General features: G+C 42.8%; 1 protein-coding gene across 1 annotated transcript in view; it reads left to right on the forward strand.

Moving 5' to 3' along the window:
- The window catches only part of LRIG3 (leucine rich repeats and immunoglobulin like domains 3), a 56,694-nt gene that overhangs the window by 10,973 nt on the left and 25,677 nt on the right, over nt 1-20,044 (forward strand). The window contains exon 3 of the mRNA XM_083463384.1: nt 261-335. Within this exon, the coding sequence (XP_083319510.1) occupies nt 261-335 (75 nt within the window). The remainder of the gene's footprint in view (nt 1-260; nt 336-20,044) is intronic.

A 20,044-nucleotide genomic window follows, 5' to 3' on the forward strand; every position in this document is an offset into this window, starting at 1 on the left:
TGTTGGTATTCATAGTGATGCATGGGCACAAAATTATACAATGTGAAATGAAGCTATAACTTAGTGGGGGGGGGGGCGTTTCAGAGGGTATCTATGTAAGTCAGTGTTGCTATAGGTTGTCCCCACTTCCCTTTGGGGGAGGGGCTACTTTAAGTTAATGCGATGGGTTAAAATGGTCAAGGGGAAATCAGAAAATACCAATTGGCTCTTGTTTCTGTGTCAGCTGACTTGTGTTTTTGTTTTTGTTTAAATGTTGGCAGAAAACTAAACAGTAATGAATTTGAAGCCATACCAAATTTGGGACCTGTTTCAGCAAACATCACTCTCCTGACTCTGTAAGTTGATTTAAAAAATATTTTTATTCATATTTGAGAACAGTGGCCATATTGACACATAATGTTTAACCATGATTTAACACTATGCAGACAAGATAGAATGAGCTGGAGTGAATGAAACCTTGAATATGCACACTTCCCTCTCCTTTCTGGACCACTAGGAGAAGCACTTCAGTACAGCTTAATTTCACTTTCTAGGATTCATAACAAGTGAAACTCAATACTGCAGAAGTCCTTCTAGTTGCGTGGGAGGAGAGGGGAGGGTTGGGTGTGCTTGGGCTCATTCTGATTTGTGCATGTAGAGCTAAACTATGGTTTAGCATTGTGCAAGCCAGGCCTACACTTGTATAGTCTGTGACTGGGAGTCAACATTCTGACTTTGTGTAAGTTAGCTTCCTATGCTGCTGCTTGCCTGGAGTTGGTTGCTGGCTTTCGTAGAGCGGCTTCTTCCAAAAATATGTAATAGATAGAGATTATGGGAAACATGCAGACTTCAGTCCAACAGAACATATGGATCTGCATACATGGAGCACTTCTTTTTTTAAAAAAAGGCTGAACTCCCATCAGTTGAATTGAGTGTTTGAACAGAGCACCTCTTTGTCAAGACTTTTACCTTTTTCTAATGATCCATATTTTTGTTTTGAAAATTCTAGGTCTGTATATTTAGCTAGAAATTAAGAAAAGCAGAATTGAACATCCAGTTCTGAATATTGATCACAGTAATTTCCCTTTTCTCAAGAATTTGGCAACTTTCCAACTCATAACCTTTTGCTCCTGTGAAATGGAATGTTTGTAAGAACTTCTCAGTCTAAGTTTTCTGATCCTTAGTCAGTAAAAAATGTTGCTCTCTGTGTTATTTGGAAGTGCCATTCGATTGCTTCACGGTTGTCTCGTTTTTTTCTAACAGTGAAAATCTGCACTTAAGTACAAGTTGCACGGTGTCTGTTGGTAGAGGATGCTAAAGGGTTAAAATAATATGGTAAATTTTGGGAAGCCGTTCAGTTAATGAAGGTGATCAGTATTCAATTGCTTACATCTGGTGACTTATTATCCTGCTGTTTTTACTCTGAGCCTAGGTCAGCTAAGTCAGCTGGTTGCAGCCGCTGTGTCTGCTCTGCTCCTATTTGAGAAAGAGCTGAATGACATTTGATATTGGTGTGGCTTTCTTATAGATTAAGCTGGGTGGAGGAGAGAACTGAAAAGGAAAGGCAGATGGTTTATGGGGGAAAAAAAGAAGAAGTGGAGAGCTGGTCCATAAAATTAACAGCAGCCTATTACTATAGAATTCCATAGGTGAAATATCAACTTGAGGCGTAAAAGTTTGGTTTCTAAGGTCTCCACCCCTACCGTTCAGCCTGAGCTGTTGTGCAAGTTAATCAAGATTTTTAAGATCAATTCACTCGTTTATTTTTGACTATGTTAAGGTCCTCATGTAGTGTCTTTACCTTACCATTTTCATGCACAGAATCTTTTTTTTTTTTTTTAAAAAAAAAAAAGCTCCCTTGTGAATGAACGACTTACAAATTGCCATACCATGAAATCTTATTGCATGGGCTCGGAAGAACAAAGCTAGATCTTCTGTATCCCTGAAAGAGTGTTTCCCAACCCCATTGTTCTGCCTGGACACTGAGGTCCTAGGACTTTCTGGCAGTTCCCCTCATTGTGAGAAGGAAGGTTACAGGGAACCAGGCAGAGAGCGTTCTCAGTAGTGGCGCCGCCCTGTGGAACGCCCTCCCATCAGATGTCAAGGAGATAAATGACTATACAACTTTTAGAAGACATCTGAAGACAGCTCTGTATATGGAAGTTTTTAATGTTTGACGTTTTGATTTGTTGGAAGCCATCAGAGTGGCTGGGGCAACACAGTCAGATGGGTGGTCGGCGGTTCGAATCTCTGCGACGGAGTGAGCTCCTGTTGCTTGGTCCCTGCTCCTGCCAACCTAGCAGTTCGAAAGCATGTCAGAGTGCAAGTAGATAAATAGGTACCACTCCAGTGGGAAGGTAAATGGCGTTTCTGTGCACTGCTCTGGTTTCGTCAGAAGTGGCTTAGTCATTCTGGCCACATGACCCAGAAGCTGTATGCCGGCTCCCTCGGCCAATAAAGTGAGATGAGAACCGCAACCCCAGAGTCGGTCACAACTGGACCTAATGGTCAGGGGTCCCTTTACCTTTAGTAGTAGTATTAGTATTATTATTCATCTCTGCTAGTGGAAGCTGCTCCATTAGTGCAACTGGGACATTGCCCCACCAACCTCAATCTGCCCTTAGCAAGGCCTCAAATATTTGCCTCATTATTTATGACCAATCCAGTGAATAGCATTGCCTATTGCCTTCCTTCCCAGAGTTGTCCTTGCAACAGAACACCACAAGGAGGAAGATGAGGGACAAAACTTGAATTGCTTGGTTCTGCCTTTCATTTGTTCTGGCTCCATCCATTGTTGGTTTCCCTGTTTTCCACCCTACCATGTCTCAATCAGCACCAGCCAACACGGCTTTCTGTTGTGTCCTCTACTTTTTACATTCCAAGGAACTGTAACTGCAGCTCAGGAAAACCTAAAAATATTCCTCTGCAGCTGTGAAAAGACTTCAAAAGTCAAGTCTCACAATCTTGAACTTGTGAGTTTATGTTAGTTTGGCCAGCTGGCCAAATATAAAGATCTTTATTTGATTTTGGTTGTGTGTATGGTGTTTCTTTTCCTTATAAAATAAAAGTACACATTTCTTTTAAGGTGCTTCCTGAAAAGATGTGGAATTGTTACGCGGCACAGTTGCGCTGCTTGAGAAGAGGTGTCTTGTTACCATTGTCCTTTGAAACTCACACAGTGCCTCTGAATGGCCTCCGAAGGCTTCTGATTATGCTCAGCAGAACTCGGCTGAGGTTACAAGTGTATGTACCATCCACCTCCTGACCTCTGCAGAGAATGACTGGAATTAGAAATAGTAGCAATTTATTATGGCTGCTTTGACATGAAAGCCACCTTTAGGTCAGCACAGCATGGGCCCAACTTTGGGATGAGCACAAAATAAAATAAAGGCAAAGGACAGGGATCAGGTGGCAGTTGAGTATGTAATCAGGGATGTTCGCTCTACATTCTTCAAGCTAACTGTTCCCCGCCACACACAGGCACACAAAACCCCCTGCAAAGCAGAATCGACCCTGTGGCCTGCCAGGATGAAGCTGATTCTCCCAGAGCTCACAGCTTGGAATGTGCAAGAATGGCTGAGGCTGTGATCCTGTACCTGCTTACCTGGGAGTAAGAATTGTTGTAATTGACGGTGCTTACTATTGAGTAGACATGTATGGGATTGTACCGTGAAATTCCTGCCACCACAGAACTTAAATTTTCCATACCCAAGTTGGTATCTAGCAAGTTGGAAGTGATTTTGAGGTTGTGCACTTTAGAAGAGACATCTTATGAGTCAGTGAATTATGGCAATGTTCCCCCCCCACACACTTTCAAAGGCTGACTTCTGTTGAAGGAAGATCTATAGAGAGCTTTTATGAAAAGCTTTTTCGTGTGTGTGTGTGTGTGTGTGTTACTGCTAGCCTTTTTTTCCTGCATAGGCGTCAGATCTGTTTCTAAGTGGTGATGTATGTGTGCTTACATGTGCACAAATGACATAGGAAGTGTGCAAATATTATCTGTATGTCATCTAAAGGCATCTACTAATACCTCTGCCGCCCATTCAGATTCTTAAATGTTCCATTGTCCCTCTTTGAATCAGTGATGAGTAACCCTTGTATATGTTTGAGGCTTTAAGTTTTTACCTTGTGTGCCTAGGAATTTCTGCAGTGAATTGTACTTTGCACGTATTGTCTGCTGTTTTGAGCGAATGTTTTATGCTCCAGAATTGTTTTTTAAAAAACAAGACAATCCTAGGGTATGTTAACAGAAGCAGTATCATTGAGATTGCAGGTTCTTTCTATTCTGCATTGGTCAATCTGTGCTCTTTTTGGCTACTACATAAACAGGAGTGTGTCCAGAGGACTAGGGTGGCATGGGGGTATGTAAACTAAATCCTATGAAGAATTGTTGAAAAAGCTGGGTATGGAGAAGGGAAGATTTAAGAGAGAGGTGACAGTGGTGTTTGAATAGTAGAAGATGGAACAGACTTGTTCTTTCTTGCTCCAGAGAACAAAACTGGAACCAGTGAGTGGCAATTGCAGGAGAGCAGATTTTGGCTAAATATTAGGTGAGGCTTCCTCAGACTGCTTCAGGAATTTCTGAGATCTTCTTTGCTATGGATATTTAAGAAGAGGATGGGTGGCCGTCTGGCAGAGATGCTATAGAAACATCCTGCATTGCAGATAGAGGAAGGGGGCTTGACTAAATGGTCTCTTTTCCAAACTCCACGATTCTGCAAAAATAGATGCTGGTGATTTTTCAAATAAAAATTAAAATGGCAAATGGCTTTTCTGCTTATCAAATGACAAAGCCGACCCCCCACTTACTTGAGGGGAGGCCACACTGAATTCTTCTGTGAGTTGTCTTCTGGATTGCCCAACCACCAATTCACAAGAGACCTTTGCTAGGCAAAAATATCCCCAGCTACCGGTTCCCAGAGCTGGGCATTTGTGTAGATCAGGGGTCGGCAAGCTTATTGGACGATGGGCCAGAGCGTGTGCACAGACGCTATTTCTGGTGCTCCTCTGACCTGGATGTCTGTTGGAAATGGTGCATGCACACGGGTGCTTCTCCGTCCCACACGTGTGCACACATGTTATTTCCAGCACACATCTGGGTCGGAGGAGTGCCCATGTGCATGCACACAGGCGCCATCAAAGCGGAAGTCGGTCCCCACACTGGTAAGAGCAGGGGGTGGCAGGGGTTGTCATGGGCCAGATTGACGAGCCCTGTGGGCCACTACCGGCCCACGGGCTTTAAGTTGCCGACCCCTGGGGTAGATAATCAGTGCAGTTATTTGGCAGTGCGGGTGCCCTCTTTTAGGGAGTTTTTGGGGGGAATGCTGAAAAGTGAGCATTACTTTCAAAGCAGAGTACCCACATCTTCTGTTTGACTGGTACTTGTCTTCTCTTAGACCTCATGGGGGAATTTTAAAGGAAATACTAATGTGTTGCTTTGCTTGACTTAAAATTTAGCCATAAAAGATTTTGGTTCAGCACAGTCCCATTCATTTTTATGCACTCAACTATTGACAAATGAGCATTTAAATACTTTTTTTTATCATCCTTATTAAAAACTGTTTTGGAAGAAATTAGCACAGAATGAATGCAGTCCCCCCACCCTCCAGTATTGGGGATTCTGGATTTAAACTGCTATAAATGGTTGTGCTGACTATCAATAGCCATATTCTGTATCCCTAAACACAGATATTTAAAATATTTGCTTATTTGCATTCCTTAAATATTTGAAGGGCCACATACAGTGAACACAGGGTTCTCTTAAAACATGTGTTACTAGCATACAACACAGTATTGCAGTCTTTGAGACTTGAGTGATGAGAGTTTGGGATGAATGACCTGGATTCACAGCATCTTTCACAGGTGTCTGATCACCTGTCCCCCCCCCAAAAAAAACCCACAACCCCCACAATGAAAGAGAATTGAGTCTTCCGTCCCAAACTTGCTATTATAGTCAACATTTTTGAGATTTATTGATTTATTTTAAATGTGTGTATACACACACACACACACACACACACACACACAGTCGTACCTTGGAAGTCCAACGGAATCCGTTCCAGAAGTCCGTTTGACTTCCAAAACGTTCAAAAACCAAAGTGTGGCTTCTGACTGGACGTTTGGCTTCCCAAAAACGTTTGCACACCGGAACACTCACTTTTGGGTTTGCGGTGTTTGGGAGCCAAAACGTTCGAGAACTAAGCTATTCGAAAACCAAGGTACGGCTGTATCGCCTTTGTCCTATGACCTCCCAAGGCAGGTTACAGCAATAAATAGGCTAAACAATAAAAAATAATGAAACAAAATACACTATCCGAAACACAGTTAAACACAGTCTGTCTCTTGTCTGAGATCTAGGCAAGACTGATAGGGTTGCCCTAATGTTGAACAATGTCGGTGCCAGTTGGAACTCTAGGGCAAGCACATTGCACAAATTGGGTGCTGTTCCTATAAAGGCCTTTCAACAAGTAACAGACCTCTCTCTCTCACACACACATATATCCCTACAACTCCCCTTAAAGCTGGGAGATCTAACAGTAGATCTCAAATCATGGTGGACAGGTTAAAATGAATGGGTTGTCACTGCTTTGAATAACTGGGCCTCAAGTCATTTTGGGTTTCATATGTCAAGACCCAAACCCTGAATTGGGGTCAATAGTTGATGCCAGCCAATGTGGATCTTTGAAGCCTGCTGTTATATGACCCCTAGGTGCCAGACCCAGTAAGACTTGGGCGGTACCATTTTACACTGCCTGCAACTTTCAAACCACCTTCAAGGGCAGACCCATGTAGAGTGCATTGTAATAGCCTAAACAATGGCACCTGTGTCCTAGCTTGACTTGCTTGTACCTTGACATTCCCATGATTATCTTAAGGATGATGAATGCACACAGTGTTTTCCCAGACGAGGATCTGTTCCAGAGAAAGAGAGAGCTTCTACGAAACTCTTTAATTCACTTTGCCGCCAGAGATCAGGGCATCCTAAAGAAAACTATAGAAGCACCCGCTGCATGTGGATTTTCTTTGGCTGTTGCCTGGAATAACAGGCTAGTTTTTCATAATAGATAACATTTTGAACTCAGTGTTGTCCCATTCTTGGAACAGATATGTAGAATTGTCCTTTGACCTCCTTCTTGCCTAGTGTGTGTATGTGTATATATGTGTGTGTGTATACCTTTTCTGTGGCAGTGTTGCCTTGAGCAGAATATTAGCCCCATAGCAAATATGCTCAGGCGTAGAACTTGCTGCAGTAGGATTCTCAGGGGTGCAAAGCATTGGGCAACTAGCAGTATTGTGTAACCATTTTCTCATTTTAAGCAGCGCAGGTTATCAGTCTGTACTAGTGATCTGGCCAAACCGCAACAACTGCTCCTAATCTCACCCTGGCGTGTGTGCCCATTAGCACCTTTCCACAAATTCTGACTGAACCAGATAAATGCTGCTCCGATCAATGCCTGTGTGTGACCTTCCTTTTGTGTGCTGCCCTGTCAATTGGCATGGAAGCAAATTGACCGCTCTGCTCAAAACTACATGGCTTGTATCAACCCAGTCCGACTAGTGGCCTTTTCAATTGGGAGGAAGGTAAATACAGGCTGGGAATTGAACTGAGTGAGCTTTTATAACTGCTCCTCGAAATGGGTGGAGCGTTGGGCTGCCTGCCATCGTTGTGTCAGATTTTCCCGTTCCCAGAGCACGTTTGGCTTATTTTGGAAAGCAGACGGACTTCTTTTTTGTCTCCATATCTGGCAGCCTCTCTTTCTTCCTTTCTCTGCTACTAATCCCTCCGATGAGTTGGAGCAGGATAGGAGTGCAGCTGGCACCTTTCTAGCTTGACTCTGGGGCAAGACTGCCATTACCGGCGTGGCATATGTTCTAATAAGAAAAATCCAGGATACCCCAAATAATGTGCTGAGAAGCGCTGGAGTCTGTGGCCTGCATCAGTTAGGGAAATGAAGCTAATTTGCACATGCATCTGTTGCATAATTCTGTTTCTACCGCTCTCAGGTCTGCGTTGGGCAGTAAAACCCCATCCTGCCCTCACCACCTGCATTCCATTCTATATTGCTGCAAACAGACATATTGGTAAATTTCTTGCATGCAGAAATTCCGTGTCCTGTACTTAATTCTGCACTTGTGAAGTTTGACCACAGATTCTGCACATTACACTCATTTCTCTGCGCAGAAGCAGGCTCTCCCTCTCTCCATTCTGTACTTTTGCGCTTGAATGGAAGTCTCTGAATTGGGGAAAAGGCACTTTTTGTGAATGTGGACAAGCTTGACTTCTGCTCTGTAGGCTTCCTTTGGTCCTGTAGTTGAGAAGTTGATGTGAGATGAATGATGCTCACCTGGTTTCTGTTATACTTTGGCAATCTGAGGGACACTTCCTTTGTTTCATTAAAAGTGAAGGTCCATGACAATCTCCTTTGTAAGTGTGGTTTCAGTCCTAAGTTATGCTCTGATTTTTTTTAAAAAAAAATGTTTCAGGAAAGGTTTCCCTGTCTGGACACAATAAATTTCTGAGAGTGGTGGAAGGAGAGGGGTTCTCTTGCCATTACCCCACCTGCTTTCAAAGCCATTAGCCATTAGAGATGCATGGAGGGTTCATAACACAGACAGCCTCTATGAGAATGGGATGCAATATGCCCCGGTGTCGTGATAAGAACTCTGGCAACTCCCAACCCATTAATCAACTCCTCAGCATTATGACTGAAGAAATCATGATTACAAATGGTGCAAATTTTAGAAGAGAAATGCTTTTTTGGTGGAGGTGTTATAAGATCATGTGTGGTGGGGAAAAAAGTGGATCGGGAGATGTTCCCTGCCTTCTCTTATAATACAGTGGTACCTCGGGTTACATACGCTTCAGGTTACAGACTCCACTAACCCAGAAATAGTACCTCGGGTTAAGAACTTTGCTTCAGGATGAGAATAGAAATTGTGCTCCGGTGGCATGGCAGCAGCGGGAGGCCCCATTAGCTAAAGTGGTGCTTCAGGTTAAGAACAGTTTCAGGTTAAGAACAGACATCCAGAACGAATTAAGTACATAACCAGAGGTACCACTGTAATCATAAGAAAAACCTGGCACTTGGAGTCTTAGGGAAGTTAAACAGAAAAAGGATCTATTTCACAATAAGAATGGTAAACAGAAATATCCGGAACGAATTAAGTACTTAACCCGAGGTACCACTGTATTAGAGTGGCGTGGAGGCAAGACAAGTGTGGAGCAGGGCGCTTGCAGGCTTTTTCAGTGGTGTTTCAGATATGCGCGATTTCACTGATGCACACAGTGCCTCGGAACATAACTCCTGTGTAAATGGGGGCTTGCCTCTATATATCTATATGAAAATTTGTACCTTTTCAGTAATGCTGTATCTCATACAGTCCTACAGAGAAAGTGATGGAGTGTGCTTTGCCAAGAGCCTGGCAAGATCATCCTTCTGCCTTTCCGTGCAGTTTGGCTGCTACTTCTCAAACTTTAGTTGGAGGGCACCAGCAAATAAGTTTCACCCTTCAGCTTTGACACAGCCAACCAATATGTGAAGAATGATGGAAAGCCTTGCAGTACATCCAATAGGCTGTCATTTTCCGAGAGCATTTGACTTCTTGATTGTATTGGCTTTCATTCAGATCTGTGCTATATTTCACTATATAAGAGGGAGTCGTTGCCTTCTGTCTTGCAATGGTATGTGTGATTGACATTGTTGAGTAAATGGTAAAATAAACACTCCATTCTTCCATGTGCATACCAGTTATATTAATGGCGAGGCCAGTTTTTCCCTTCTTCTGGACACTTGACATGGAACCTGCTCTGCATTCTGATGTTCACACCCAGAGGTGCTTTCAGTGAGTGTGCTTTCCAATTCACTGCAAGAAGATGTCAACTCTCTCTGAGTTGCCCCACAAGGCATGGAGCTTTCTCTTCCGCTAAAGTAATTTCATAGAAGTTGCTGCGGATAGAGGAGCCCCATGTGTGGCCCTGTCCCTCCAAGGAGGTTTTTGCAAAAGGCTGTTTGATAGAATTGTTGGAGGCAGGAGCAAATCCCCATACACACTTATTTCCTGGTAATATGTTTCTCAGCGGCTTAGGCTACTTTAAATTATATCTCTTTATTGTTGACTGCACATGAATCATAAGGATGAAAGTTTGTTATCTTTTGACAATATTCTCTAGGGGTGTGCACCAGCAGCAAGATTTGACTTGTATCTATATCGGTAGCTTTGGGAAGCAGCCCAATCTGTTTTGGGGCTGCTCTGTGTCTTTCCATTTTGACTCATGCAGAACGGAATTAGATATGTTGAAAACAAAGTTGTTTACCCCCCCCCCCCAATATACTATGACAGGGAATCTAAAAGTGGTTTATAACTTTTTGAAAAACTTTTCATAGGAGTGGATAAAATTTGCAAGCACAGCCTCCCCTCCAGAGTGGATGAAGCTTGCCAGATTGTAGGCAGATACATCTAGGAGCTTTCATGCAGCACAGCTTTAAAAGTAGTGTCTGTGTAGCTTTTTTAAAAAATTCTCTGCGAGATTTGGGTGTAACTTGCAGCCAGGGTCACCAATTCTGAGGTGACAAAGGTTGCTGAATTTCAGAATGAAATGGGCTCTTTTTGCTTTTAGGTGCAAATGACTTGAATACAGTGGTGCCTCGCAAGACGAAAAGAATCCGTTCTGTGATTCTCGTCGTCTAGCGGTTTTTTCGTCTTGCGAAGCAAGCCCATTGACGGATTAGCGGATTAGCACTATTAGCGGCTTTTAGCGGCTTATCTGCTGATCGGATCAGCTGATAAGCGTCTTAGCAGCTTAGAAAAAGGGGGGGAGGGGAAAAAACCAGCAGGAACTCGCAAGACATTGTCGTCTTGCGAAGCAAGCCCATAGGAAATTCGTTTTGCGAAGCACCTCCAAAACGGAAAACTCTTTCGTCTAGCGAGTTTTCCGTCTTGCGAGGCATTCGTCTTGCGGGGTACCACTGTAACTATATATAGAATAAAAAGGCTACTGTAATCTGGTGCAATATGAAAAAGAAAACACCCTCATCTTCCACTTTATGACTCAGTGAAATAGAGCAATTTAGGTTGTTGTTGTTGTTGTTGTTGTTGTTTGCGTATCTTAACACTGTGACCCAGAGATTTGGGGTTAAATACTGACACAAATGAATTTGATACAAGCTGCCAGCATTCATTAAGTCTGAAGTAATTACTGTGCTGTCATCTTCCTCACATGGTAGATTACCTTGAAGTGAGAGTACTTGTTTATTTTATTTATTTTGAAAAAAATATATATACCATACCCTTCAGTATGGCTCTTATTGGAGTAGCTAACAAATAATGTAAAACATAAAAACAGATTTTAGAGTTGAGCTGTGCAGAAATATGCCTAAGTCAAACTTGGTTCAATGCGGCTTACTCCCTAGGAACTTTAGCAGGGAGTTTGCATCTCAGGCCTGCTAAACTTGGAGGTTAGTTCTACTGAAATCAGTAGGGCAAGTGAGATTCCCAACAGTGTTGCAGGCAGTGCTGGATTTACGTATAAGCTAAACAAGCTATAGCTTAGGGCCCCACTCTCTTGGGGGACCCCAAAAAATTTAAAGGAAAAAACCCCTGTATGTACATTTCCAAAATATAAGATAAAAAACAAATAGAATAAAACCTACGTACAGCAACAGTGTTTTGTGTTGTGTAGGCACCTATGATGTAAGTAATGGGCCCCGCCTGCTAGCCTGCTCCCTAAAATATTACTGCTTTGCTCCTTTCTATATATAGGGGGCCTACATTCTGCATGGACTGGTTGCATGGCAGCATGGGCAAATGTCTTTAGATACTTATTAGATCCATAAATTACCATATAGCATATGCTCAACACAAAAAAACAGTGACAATTTGTTGTTGACAAAAGGACAGCTGGACATATAAAGGACCCCATTACCTTCAGTAGCTTAGGGCCTCATCAAACCTAATTCCGGCCCTGGTTGCAGGTGGCATTCCCTGTCCTCCTTGGTCTTTCCTACTAGGCAACAGAGCTCATTGATGACATCTGAGACAAGGGAGCCATGCTAAATAAGTGGCACTCACTCACCTGGTGATGGAGACAAGACTTGTTCTGCAGGTAGCAGGCAACAGTTCCCACTGAGGTCCTCTGAGGCAAGGGAGTGGGACTGAGCAGCTAGAACCCACTCAGCCTGTGATGGAGGCTGATAATGACCCACACATGGAGTATGTGTTTGCTATTGGTATAGAAGATCTTCATTCAAATTAGTGTGCACAGTATTTTTTCCTGCCAGAGGAGTAGCCTGCCTATCTGAACGCATGGCGTTTCTTCAGAACAATTAACCAGCAGTAAATTAACAACTCAAGATAGATAATATATTATCACAATCAAAGCCGCTGTGTTTTGATGACTCTAGGACCTTTTTTTCCATTGAAAGGATTTACACCCTGGAGTAGGGTGTAAAACACAGATGCTCATAAGAACAGAATTCTGTACCTGACAGATGTTCAGTGGCACTGTATTTTTTTGCTATTGGGGGGGGGGGAGTCAATTGCGCTTTTGGTGAAAGCATTTCCCCAACATTCTCTTTTTGCTGTTAACTGTGGAAAGTTTTTCTCTTCCTGGAGTACTGTATATCTTGAGAAGAGATACTCCTCCAAGGGTAGGGAAGCAACAAGGCTTTGGAAATAAGTCCACTATCAAATCTGATTTGTGATGTCTGGTTGACTTAGTTCATAGTACAAGGAAAGCAATGTGTTGCAAGGGCACCTCAAGCATGTCTCGTGACAACCTTTTAAATGCTTGAATTGTGTGTTACAGGCAGCACAGGAGTGGACACTTGTTTTAGGAATCCCACAGGTTCTAATAAGGCTCCAGGGCCTTACATTCAACATTTGTATTGACCTTCTGATTGCTGTAGATAAGCTGGAGTCAACGAGTGGTTCAATAGGCAGCATAGTACAATCTGTTGTGCAAGTTAATCACCAATTTAAAGGTCAATTCACTCATTTATTTTTGACTCTGTTAAGGTCCTCATGTAATGTCTTTGCCTTTCCATTTTCATGCACAGAACCATTTTTGAAATTTAAAAAGCTCCCTTGTGAATGAATGACTTACAAATTGCCATATCATGAAATCTTAGAGTATCTTCTGTTCAGCCCAGATGCTGAGTTTCAGCTCCAAGGGCCTTCTGGAGGTTCCCTCTTCGCAAAAAAATATGGTTACAGAGAACCAGGCAGAGGGGCCTTCTTGGTAGTCGTGCCTGCCGTGTGGAACACCCTCCTGTCAGATGTCAAACAGATAGACAACTATATGACTTTTAGAAGACATTTGAAGTTTTTAATGTTTGATGTTGTTCTGCATTTGACGTTTTAATTGGTTGGAAGCCACCCAAACTGGCTGGGGCAACCCATTCAGATGGGTGGCATATAAATATAATTATTATTATCATCAGTGGGATTGCTTTAGATGGAATTCCTTCTTAAGTGCTTGTATAAATTAGACCTGTTTGTCACAGGCTGTTTAGGTCGTCTAATGCACTTGCTTCTGCATCCTGACTTCTTGCTAGAGCTGGGAATGTGATGTGAATATATGTGTTGTATGAGAGGACCCATTAAAACTGAGGTTGCTGTCCTACACTTCCTAGTCAGCAAGACCCATTGAACATAGCGGGACTTGCTCCTGAATAAACATGGACAAAGTTACGCTGTGAAAATGACGTAGCAGTGGCTCAGCATTTCAGCCCACTTGGCTTTTGTGCCCGGTCTACTTCTTATACAAGCCTGAGGGAGGACTGTGAGGTAATAGGATATTGTTTGTCGGAGTCTTATAGTGTGTACTAGACACCTATTGGTGGGCAAACAAAGCCTATGAACAAAGGGAGTTTTGCAATAAGAGCGGTGATGAGTGAAACTAAACACCTGTGAGGCCATCTGTTGTGTGGGTTTAAGTATTTCGTAAAACGCTTCATGCATACCTGGCTGTCTTCTTGCTCCTGAGTACTTTTGTGATACTCTCTCAAGGAGGGCAGGTACAGCTTCTGTGAGGTTTACTGTTTGCCAACCGTCATAAATGGGATGAAATGTATGCCTTAGTAATGGATGTCTGAGAAAGGCATGTAATACGGTTGTAGTTATCTTGTGGTGGTAGAGTTAAGATAAGCAGACCATATAATGGCTATAATTTGATGGTTGCCGAAACTCTCTGCACGGTAGTGATAACTCCGTAGAGTTAGTCCATTGTATCCTCACGCCTTGAGGGCTTGGGTATTTCCATGTCTCCTGCACTTCCACATGCCTCATCCAAAATGAAAATGTCGCCTCTGAACATTACAGAAGTTTAGAAGTGATCAGATTGTTGCACAATTAGAGTCACCACATGTTAATTTTTCAAGGGGACTTTGTGCTGTAAATAGCTGGGCGATTCCATCCTAACTTTTCTCTTGATACAAGATTTGCATGATGGGAGGCAGCTGCCTTGGGACACCTTTCTGTATAGAGTACACCATCATCATCTCATCATCATCATCATCATCATCATCTATTTATACCCCACCCATCCAGCTGGGTTTTCCCAGCCACTCTGGGTGGCTTCCAACAAAATATTAAAAACACAATAAAACACCAGACGTTAAAAACTTCCCTAAACAGGGTTTTCTTCAGATGTCTTCTAAAAGTCAGATAGTTGTTTATTTCTTTGACATCTGCTGGGAGAGTGTTCCAAAGGGCAGGCGCCACTACCAAGAAGGCCTTTATGCCTGGTTCCCTGTAACTTTGCTTCTCGCAGTGAGGTAACCACCAGAAGGCCCTCAGAGCTGGACCTCAGTGTCCGGGCTGAACGATGGGAACATGGTGTCTACCAGCTGTTGTGGACTACAACTGGGGCTGATGGAAGTTGTCCGAAACAGCTGGAGGGCACCAGGTACGGAAATAAGATGTTAGACTATTCTTGCCTGACAGACTTTGTCCTAGAAAAAACTGGAAGAGCCCCTTGCATTGGAAATAAGAAAGTGCCCAAGAGTTTGGCCATTGAGCTGACTGGCCCAGTTGGTTAATGATTGGCATTCTTTGACTTTCTATTTCAGTTGGAACCTGAAGAGTTCAAAAACCATTTCCTCATCCTCATAACTTTGTTTTCCTATTATCCCCAGTGGGATATTGGAGATTGTCACAACCAACAGCAGTACATGAGAGTGTGGGTGGAGGGGCTGTGGTGCCATTGCTGTGAAACCAGAGCTTTCCCAACCTCACCCCATCTCAGAGAGTGTAGCACCCCTACTGCTGGAAGCGTGTAACTGCTACTGTGGTTCCCTTTGTGCACTGCAGCTAGTCACAACTTAAGATCAGCAACACATTGACCTGCAGTTGTGCTAGAGCATTGGTGTGAATGCATACTACTTTATATTTAAATAACCTTCACATCTGAGGCTGAAAAGAATGCCCCCTCCAATAATTAATATTTTTCTTGCCCTTACAATACAAAGTTTGGCACAGTCACTTCAACCATCTAGGCTGTTTAAATTCTTTCTCAAATAATTTATTTAATCATGTGAGCTTATCTGATGTGGCACCTTGGTTACTTCTGGTGTTTGCTTATAAATTGTTTTGGGAGTGGACCAGATGACTAGTTGTGTTGTGTGGATATTGATCACTATGTACAATCATTGGTTATGAGCACTGGGCAAATCTCAGCAATTTCCAGGTTGCTCCTAGCTGCTATCTGTCTCCACCACCCCCCAAATTAAAAACACACGCCCTAAAATATGCAGCATTTAATTATTCACCACCCGATGGGTTGGAGATGAATATATGAACTACCCCCAGTGAAATGACGTTAGCACAAAAGTTCTGTGTTTCTTGATCTGTTGATGGTTGCTCACATGTTAGTCATTCCTTGATGGCATGGTTTTGTGTGATGAATGTGCACATACAAGCTTGTCCCTTGTTTCATATATATAAACTTGGTTTCTCATTCCTTTGGGGTTTTTTTTGAGCCATAAGATATAACCTGAACTCCTTGTCAACCGGTGTGTTTTGAGAAGGTATAAAGTTGTATGTTCGCTGTGACACATATGGAAGTCACATTTCTCGCAGCTGTACAAGTGTTGCGAACGTGACCAGTGCTTTGGTCTTCTGGGCTAACTAGGATGGGGAAAATAGGTGGGATCTCAGACCACAAGTCTAAAAGTATAAGCTTTTATAGCTGAAACTAGCAAAACTGTTTTTATCAGATGTTTAAATTGCCATGTACTAGCAACTTGTTGTGATGGGCTTAAGGGTACGTGAGCCTTGAAAAAGAAATGGTGAACTTGAGACGAAGGTGGAGGCATGACCTATTGAATTACAGGCAAGGTTTCGTTCTTGGAATCCACTTGGAATCAGGCCCAGGAATGAAAATTGTGGTAAAATGTTACTTGTTGGGGGGAGGCAGCAAACAAAGGACTGCAAACAGAGGGAGGAAGGAGCAGGTTCTGCAAGCTCTTGAATGTGGTTCACGGTAAAGCTGAAGAATACGCCTGCATGTTCAGTGTTTGGTCTGTGGCAGAGCAAGTTGGAAGGGAAAATGGTAACAGAAAGCAAAGGCTGATCTGGGAGTACCAGGGTGTATGATGCATGCCAAATAGATGAGGTCACAGAAGTGTAAAGGATTGTGAAGGAAGTGAAGATTCTTCAATAAGGAATGACTATACGCTGTCTCCTGGTTTCAGGGGCAGTATGGCCATGAGGACCAGTTACTGAGCACCAGCTTGTTGGTCCACCATGGGGAAAAGGACCAGCTTGATGGCCACCATGGGAAAAAGGATACTGGGCCAGACAGGCCTTTGATCTGGTCCACCAGGATCCCTCTTATTCTCATTTGAGCATCTCTCATCTGTGCTGAAGTTGGTGGAGGCAAAACATATAGCTGGGGTCCACTTTGTAGTTTCTGCAGTTCTCTGGACATAGGCAGATGAAACATAGGAGCCCTGGAAGAGAGTCCGAGAGATGGCTCAGTTGGTTAGAGAGTGGTGCTGATAACTCCAAGGTTGCAGGTTTGATCCCCGTATGGGGCAGCTGAATATTCCTGCATTGCCGGTGGTTGGACTAAATGGTCCTTGGGGGTCCCTTCCAACTCTGCAATTCATTCTATGATTCTCTTATGATTTGGATGAGAAAGGAGACAGCGGCAGTCTCTCCTGACATTTCCTCTTGCTTCTGCTGCTGCTTCCCTTCTCCAGGCACAAAGAGATCCAGTCATGCTTGGAGTCCTCCTTGTCAAAGGGCTAGGGCCGTTTGGCGTTTTAGAGAAGTGGAGGTGAAAGATGTGAAATTAGTTGTTTGCACAATAGTGAGAGTCCCCTGCCAAGAGAAACAATCCAATAGTTTCTCTGTTCAATGTCCTAAACCAGTGGTTTTCAACCTGTGGGTCCCCAGATGATGTTGGACTACAACCTCCATCATCCCTGAGCTCTGGCCTTGCTAGATGGGGTGATGGGAGTTGTAGTTCAACAACATCTGGGGACCCACAGGTTGAGAAAGGCTGTCCTAAACCAAATAGATTATTGGACCTTGGAATTTCTATTTCTTTAATCACTGTACAGTTGTACTTTGGTTTTCGAACAGCTTAGTTCTCGAATGTTTTGACTTCCGAACGCAGCAAACCCGGAAGTGACTGTTCAGGTTTTTGGTATACGAACATCCGAAGGGGCTTCCGTGACTTCTGATTGGCTGCAGGAGCTTCTTGCAGCCTATCAGAAGCCATGATTTGGTTTCCAAATGCTTTGGAAGTCAAACCGACTTCCGGAATGGATTCCGTTAGACTTCCAAGATATGACTTTACTTTTAAGGGTGTTTTTTTTTTTAAAAAAACAAACATATATACACTGTTTAATTGTTGAAATCTCTAAGCTTTAGAACAAAAATAATATACATTAAACAAAAAGTGGAACAAAAATATACATTAGAAACAAAAAAAGATACATTAAAATTATCAGTAAAAATCAGAAGTTAAAAACAAGTTGGCCTAAACAAAAATCCAAGTATAAATAAAATCAGTAGTTAAAAATATACAACACTGCCTCTCTCAATAAGATGCATAGGTAGACCCACAAATTTTCTGACATCAAATCTGAATGCCTGCCAAGCAAAACGTAATGCAATAAGAAGGGAGTTGATCTTTATCAAAAAGTGTGAGTAACCTATTAGGACCAATTACAAAAACTGCAGATTTTACTAGTACGGCTTGAAATGAGTGAACTCCCTGTTCTATCCCTACTCTGTTAAAGAGAGACAGAGAGAGAGAGAGAGAGAGAGAGAGAGAGAGAGAGAGAGTATGTGTGTGTATAGCAAATTTAATGAAGAGAAATAATAAGATTATTAAAAAATAAAGGAAAAGAAATAATATCTGCTACTGATAAATTACCAGCTCACATTAAGGATACAGTAACCATCAGCACATTCATAACAGTTGTGTGGTTTTAGTTTTGCTTTTAAATATATATATATATATATATATATATTTGCTTTCGTAGATTTTCACGGGTACAGGAATGCAGGTTTTGGTGTCTTCGGGTGTCTTCCCGTGTAAGAGTTGGGGTGTCTAGGCGACGTTTCGACGAGGTCTCACTCGTCATCTTACATGAAAGAAACAGGACACGAAATTAATTTTGCAGATTCCAAATTGCTCTTTAACATGGAACATCACCACAAGAGAATAATCATGGAAGCCATCGAGATAGAGAAACACCCTCACAACATGAACAAGCGTGACGACACGTCCCGCCTGCCAGACATCTGGAAATTAGCCCTCCCCACAAAAACCGACACCAGAACCAGAGGCACACAGAACGCCATCACCAATCAACCACACCAGACCCAAACCCAGACCCTCTCCACAGATAAATTACAGACACCATCCAGTAGCCAAACCATAGTGGCACCTCCGGATGCTGCACCCCCCTGCAATCCCTACACAGATCTGGCTGGCACAGGGCACAAAACCACAGCTCGCCCCTATACACGAAGCCAAGCCAGAGCACAACTAAGTGCAGTACAGCCATCTTCTCAGAAAAACTCTTCACAAGCTCAAGAGGTCAAGACACGAAAGCTTTAGCAACTAATCCACACCTAATGACCCACCTAAGTGGTACTCAGAATATCACTCAAGAAATCACTCAAGATATCCCTCAAGTAATTAAGGAACAAAAGAAGAAAAGGCACACTAACCTGGGAACTTCCTCTCTGCCCAGAACGTTGGAGGCTATACACCACACCCCCTCAACAGTATTTATAGGAACTCAAACACTGAGATCCTGCTCTGTTCCAGTAACAAGAAGCCGAAAGCACCAGCCTGAAGATGACGAGTGAGACCTCGTCGAAACGTCGCCTAGACACCCCAACTCTTACATGGGAAGACACCCGAAGACACCAAAACCTGCAATATTTATTTATTTGAAGATGACGAGTGAGACCTCATCGAAACGTCGCCTAGACACCCCAACTCTTACACGGGAAGACACCCGAAGACACCAAAACCTGCATTCCTGTACCCGTGAAAATCTACGAAAGCATATATATATATATATATATTCTGTTTTTTGCCACTCATCTTTCATGAAGTTTTTTTCTGCCCTTTCTGCTTCATGAAACAATACAGAGGGCCTCATAGGACCTTGGACTTCAGGTTGCCCAACCCTGATTTAAAAGATGTTTTAATTTGTTTTATTTATAGTATGTTAGGCAAATCGTTATTTTCCTCTCTACAAACTCAAGGTAATGATAGACATCCTGTAAATGGGCACAACTGTTGATAATCTTTCTGAGATTTGATGTGATTTATAGCCATGATTGGCACATTCTTGTGTTTCAGATATAATGCTATTTTTGAAACAAAAAGTATACAATTAAATCAGAGTATCTGGGGATTTGTGTCCGTCATTCAGGCTCCTCTTCCTTTGCACTCACAAGTTGACTTCCGTTGATGCCCCTGGTTTCCCAGCTATATTCGGTACAGATCAGCCTTTCTCAGCCTTCGGTCCTCAGTGTTGTTGGACTACAGATCGCATCATCCCTGACCCACTAGTCCTGCTAGTTTAGGGGTAAT

This window comes from Podarcis liolepis (genome assembly GCF_965112155.1).
Source record: "Podarcis liolepis genome assembly, chromosome: 10".
NCBI lineage: Eukaryota > Metazoa > Chordata > Lepidosauria > Squamata > Lacertidae > Podarcis > Podarcis liolepis.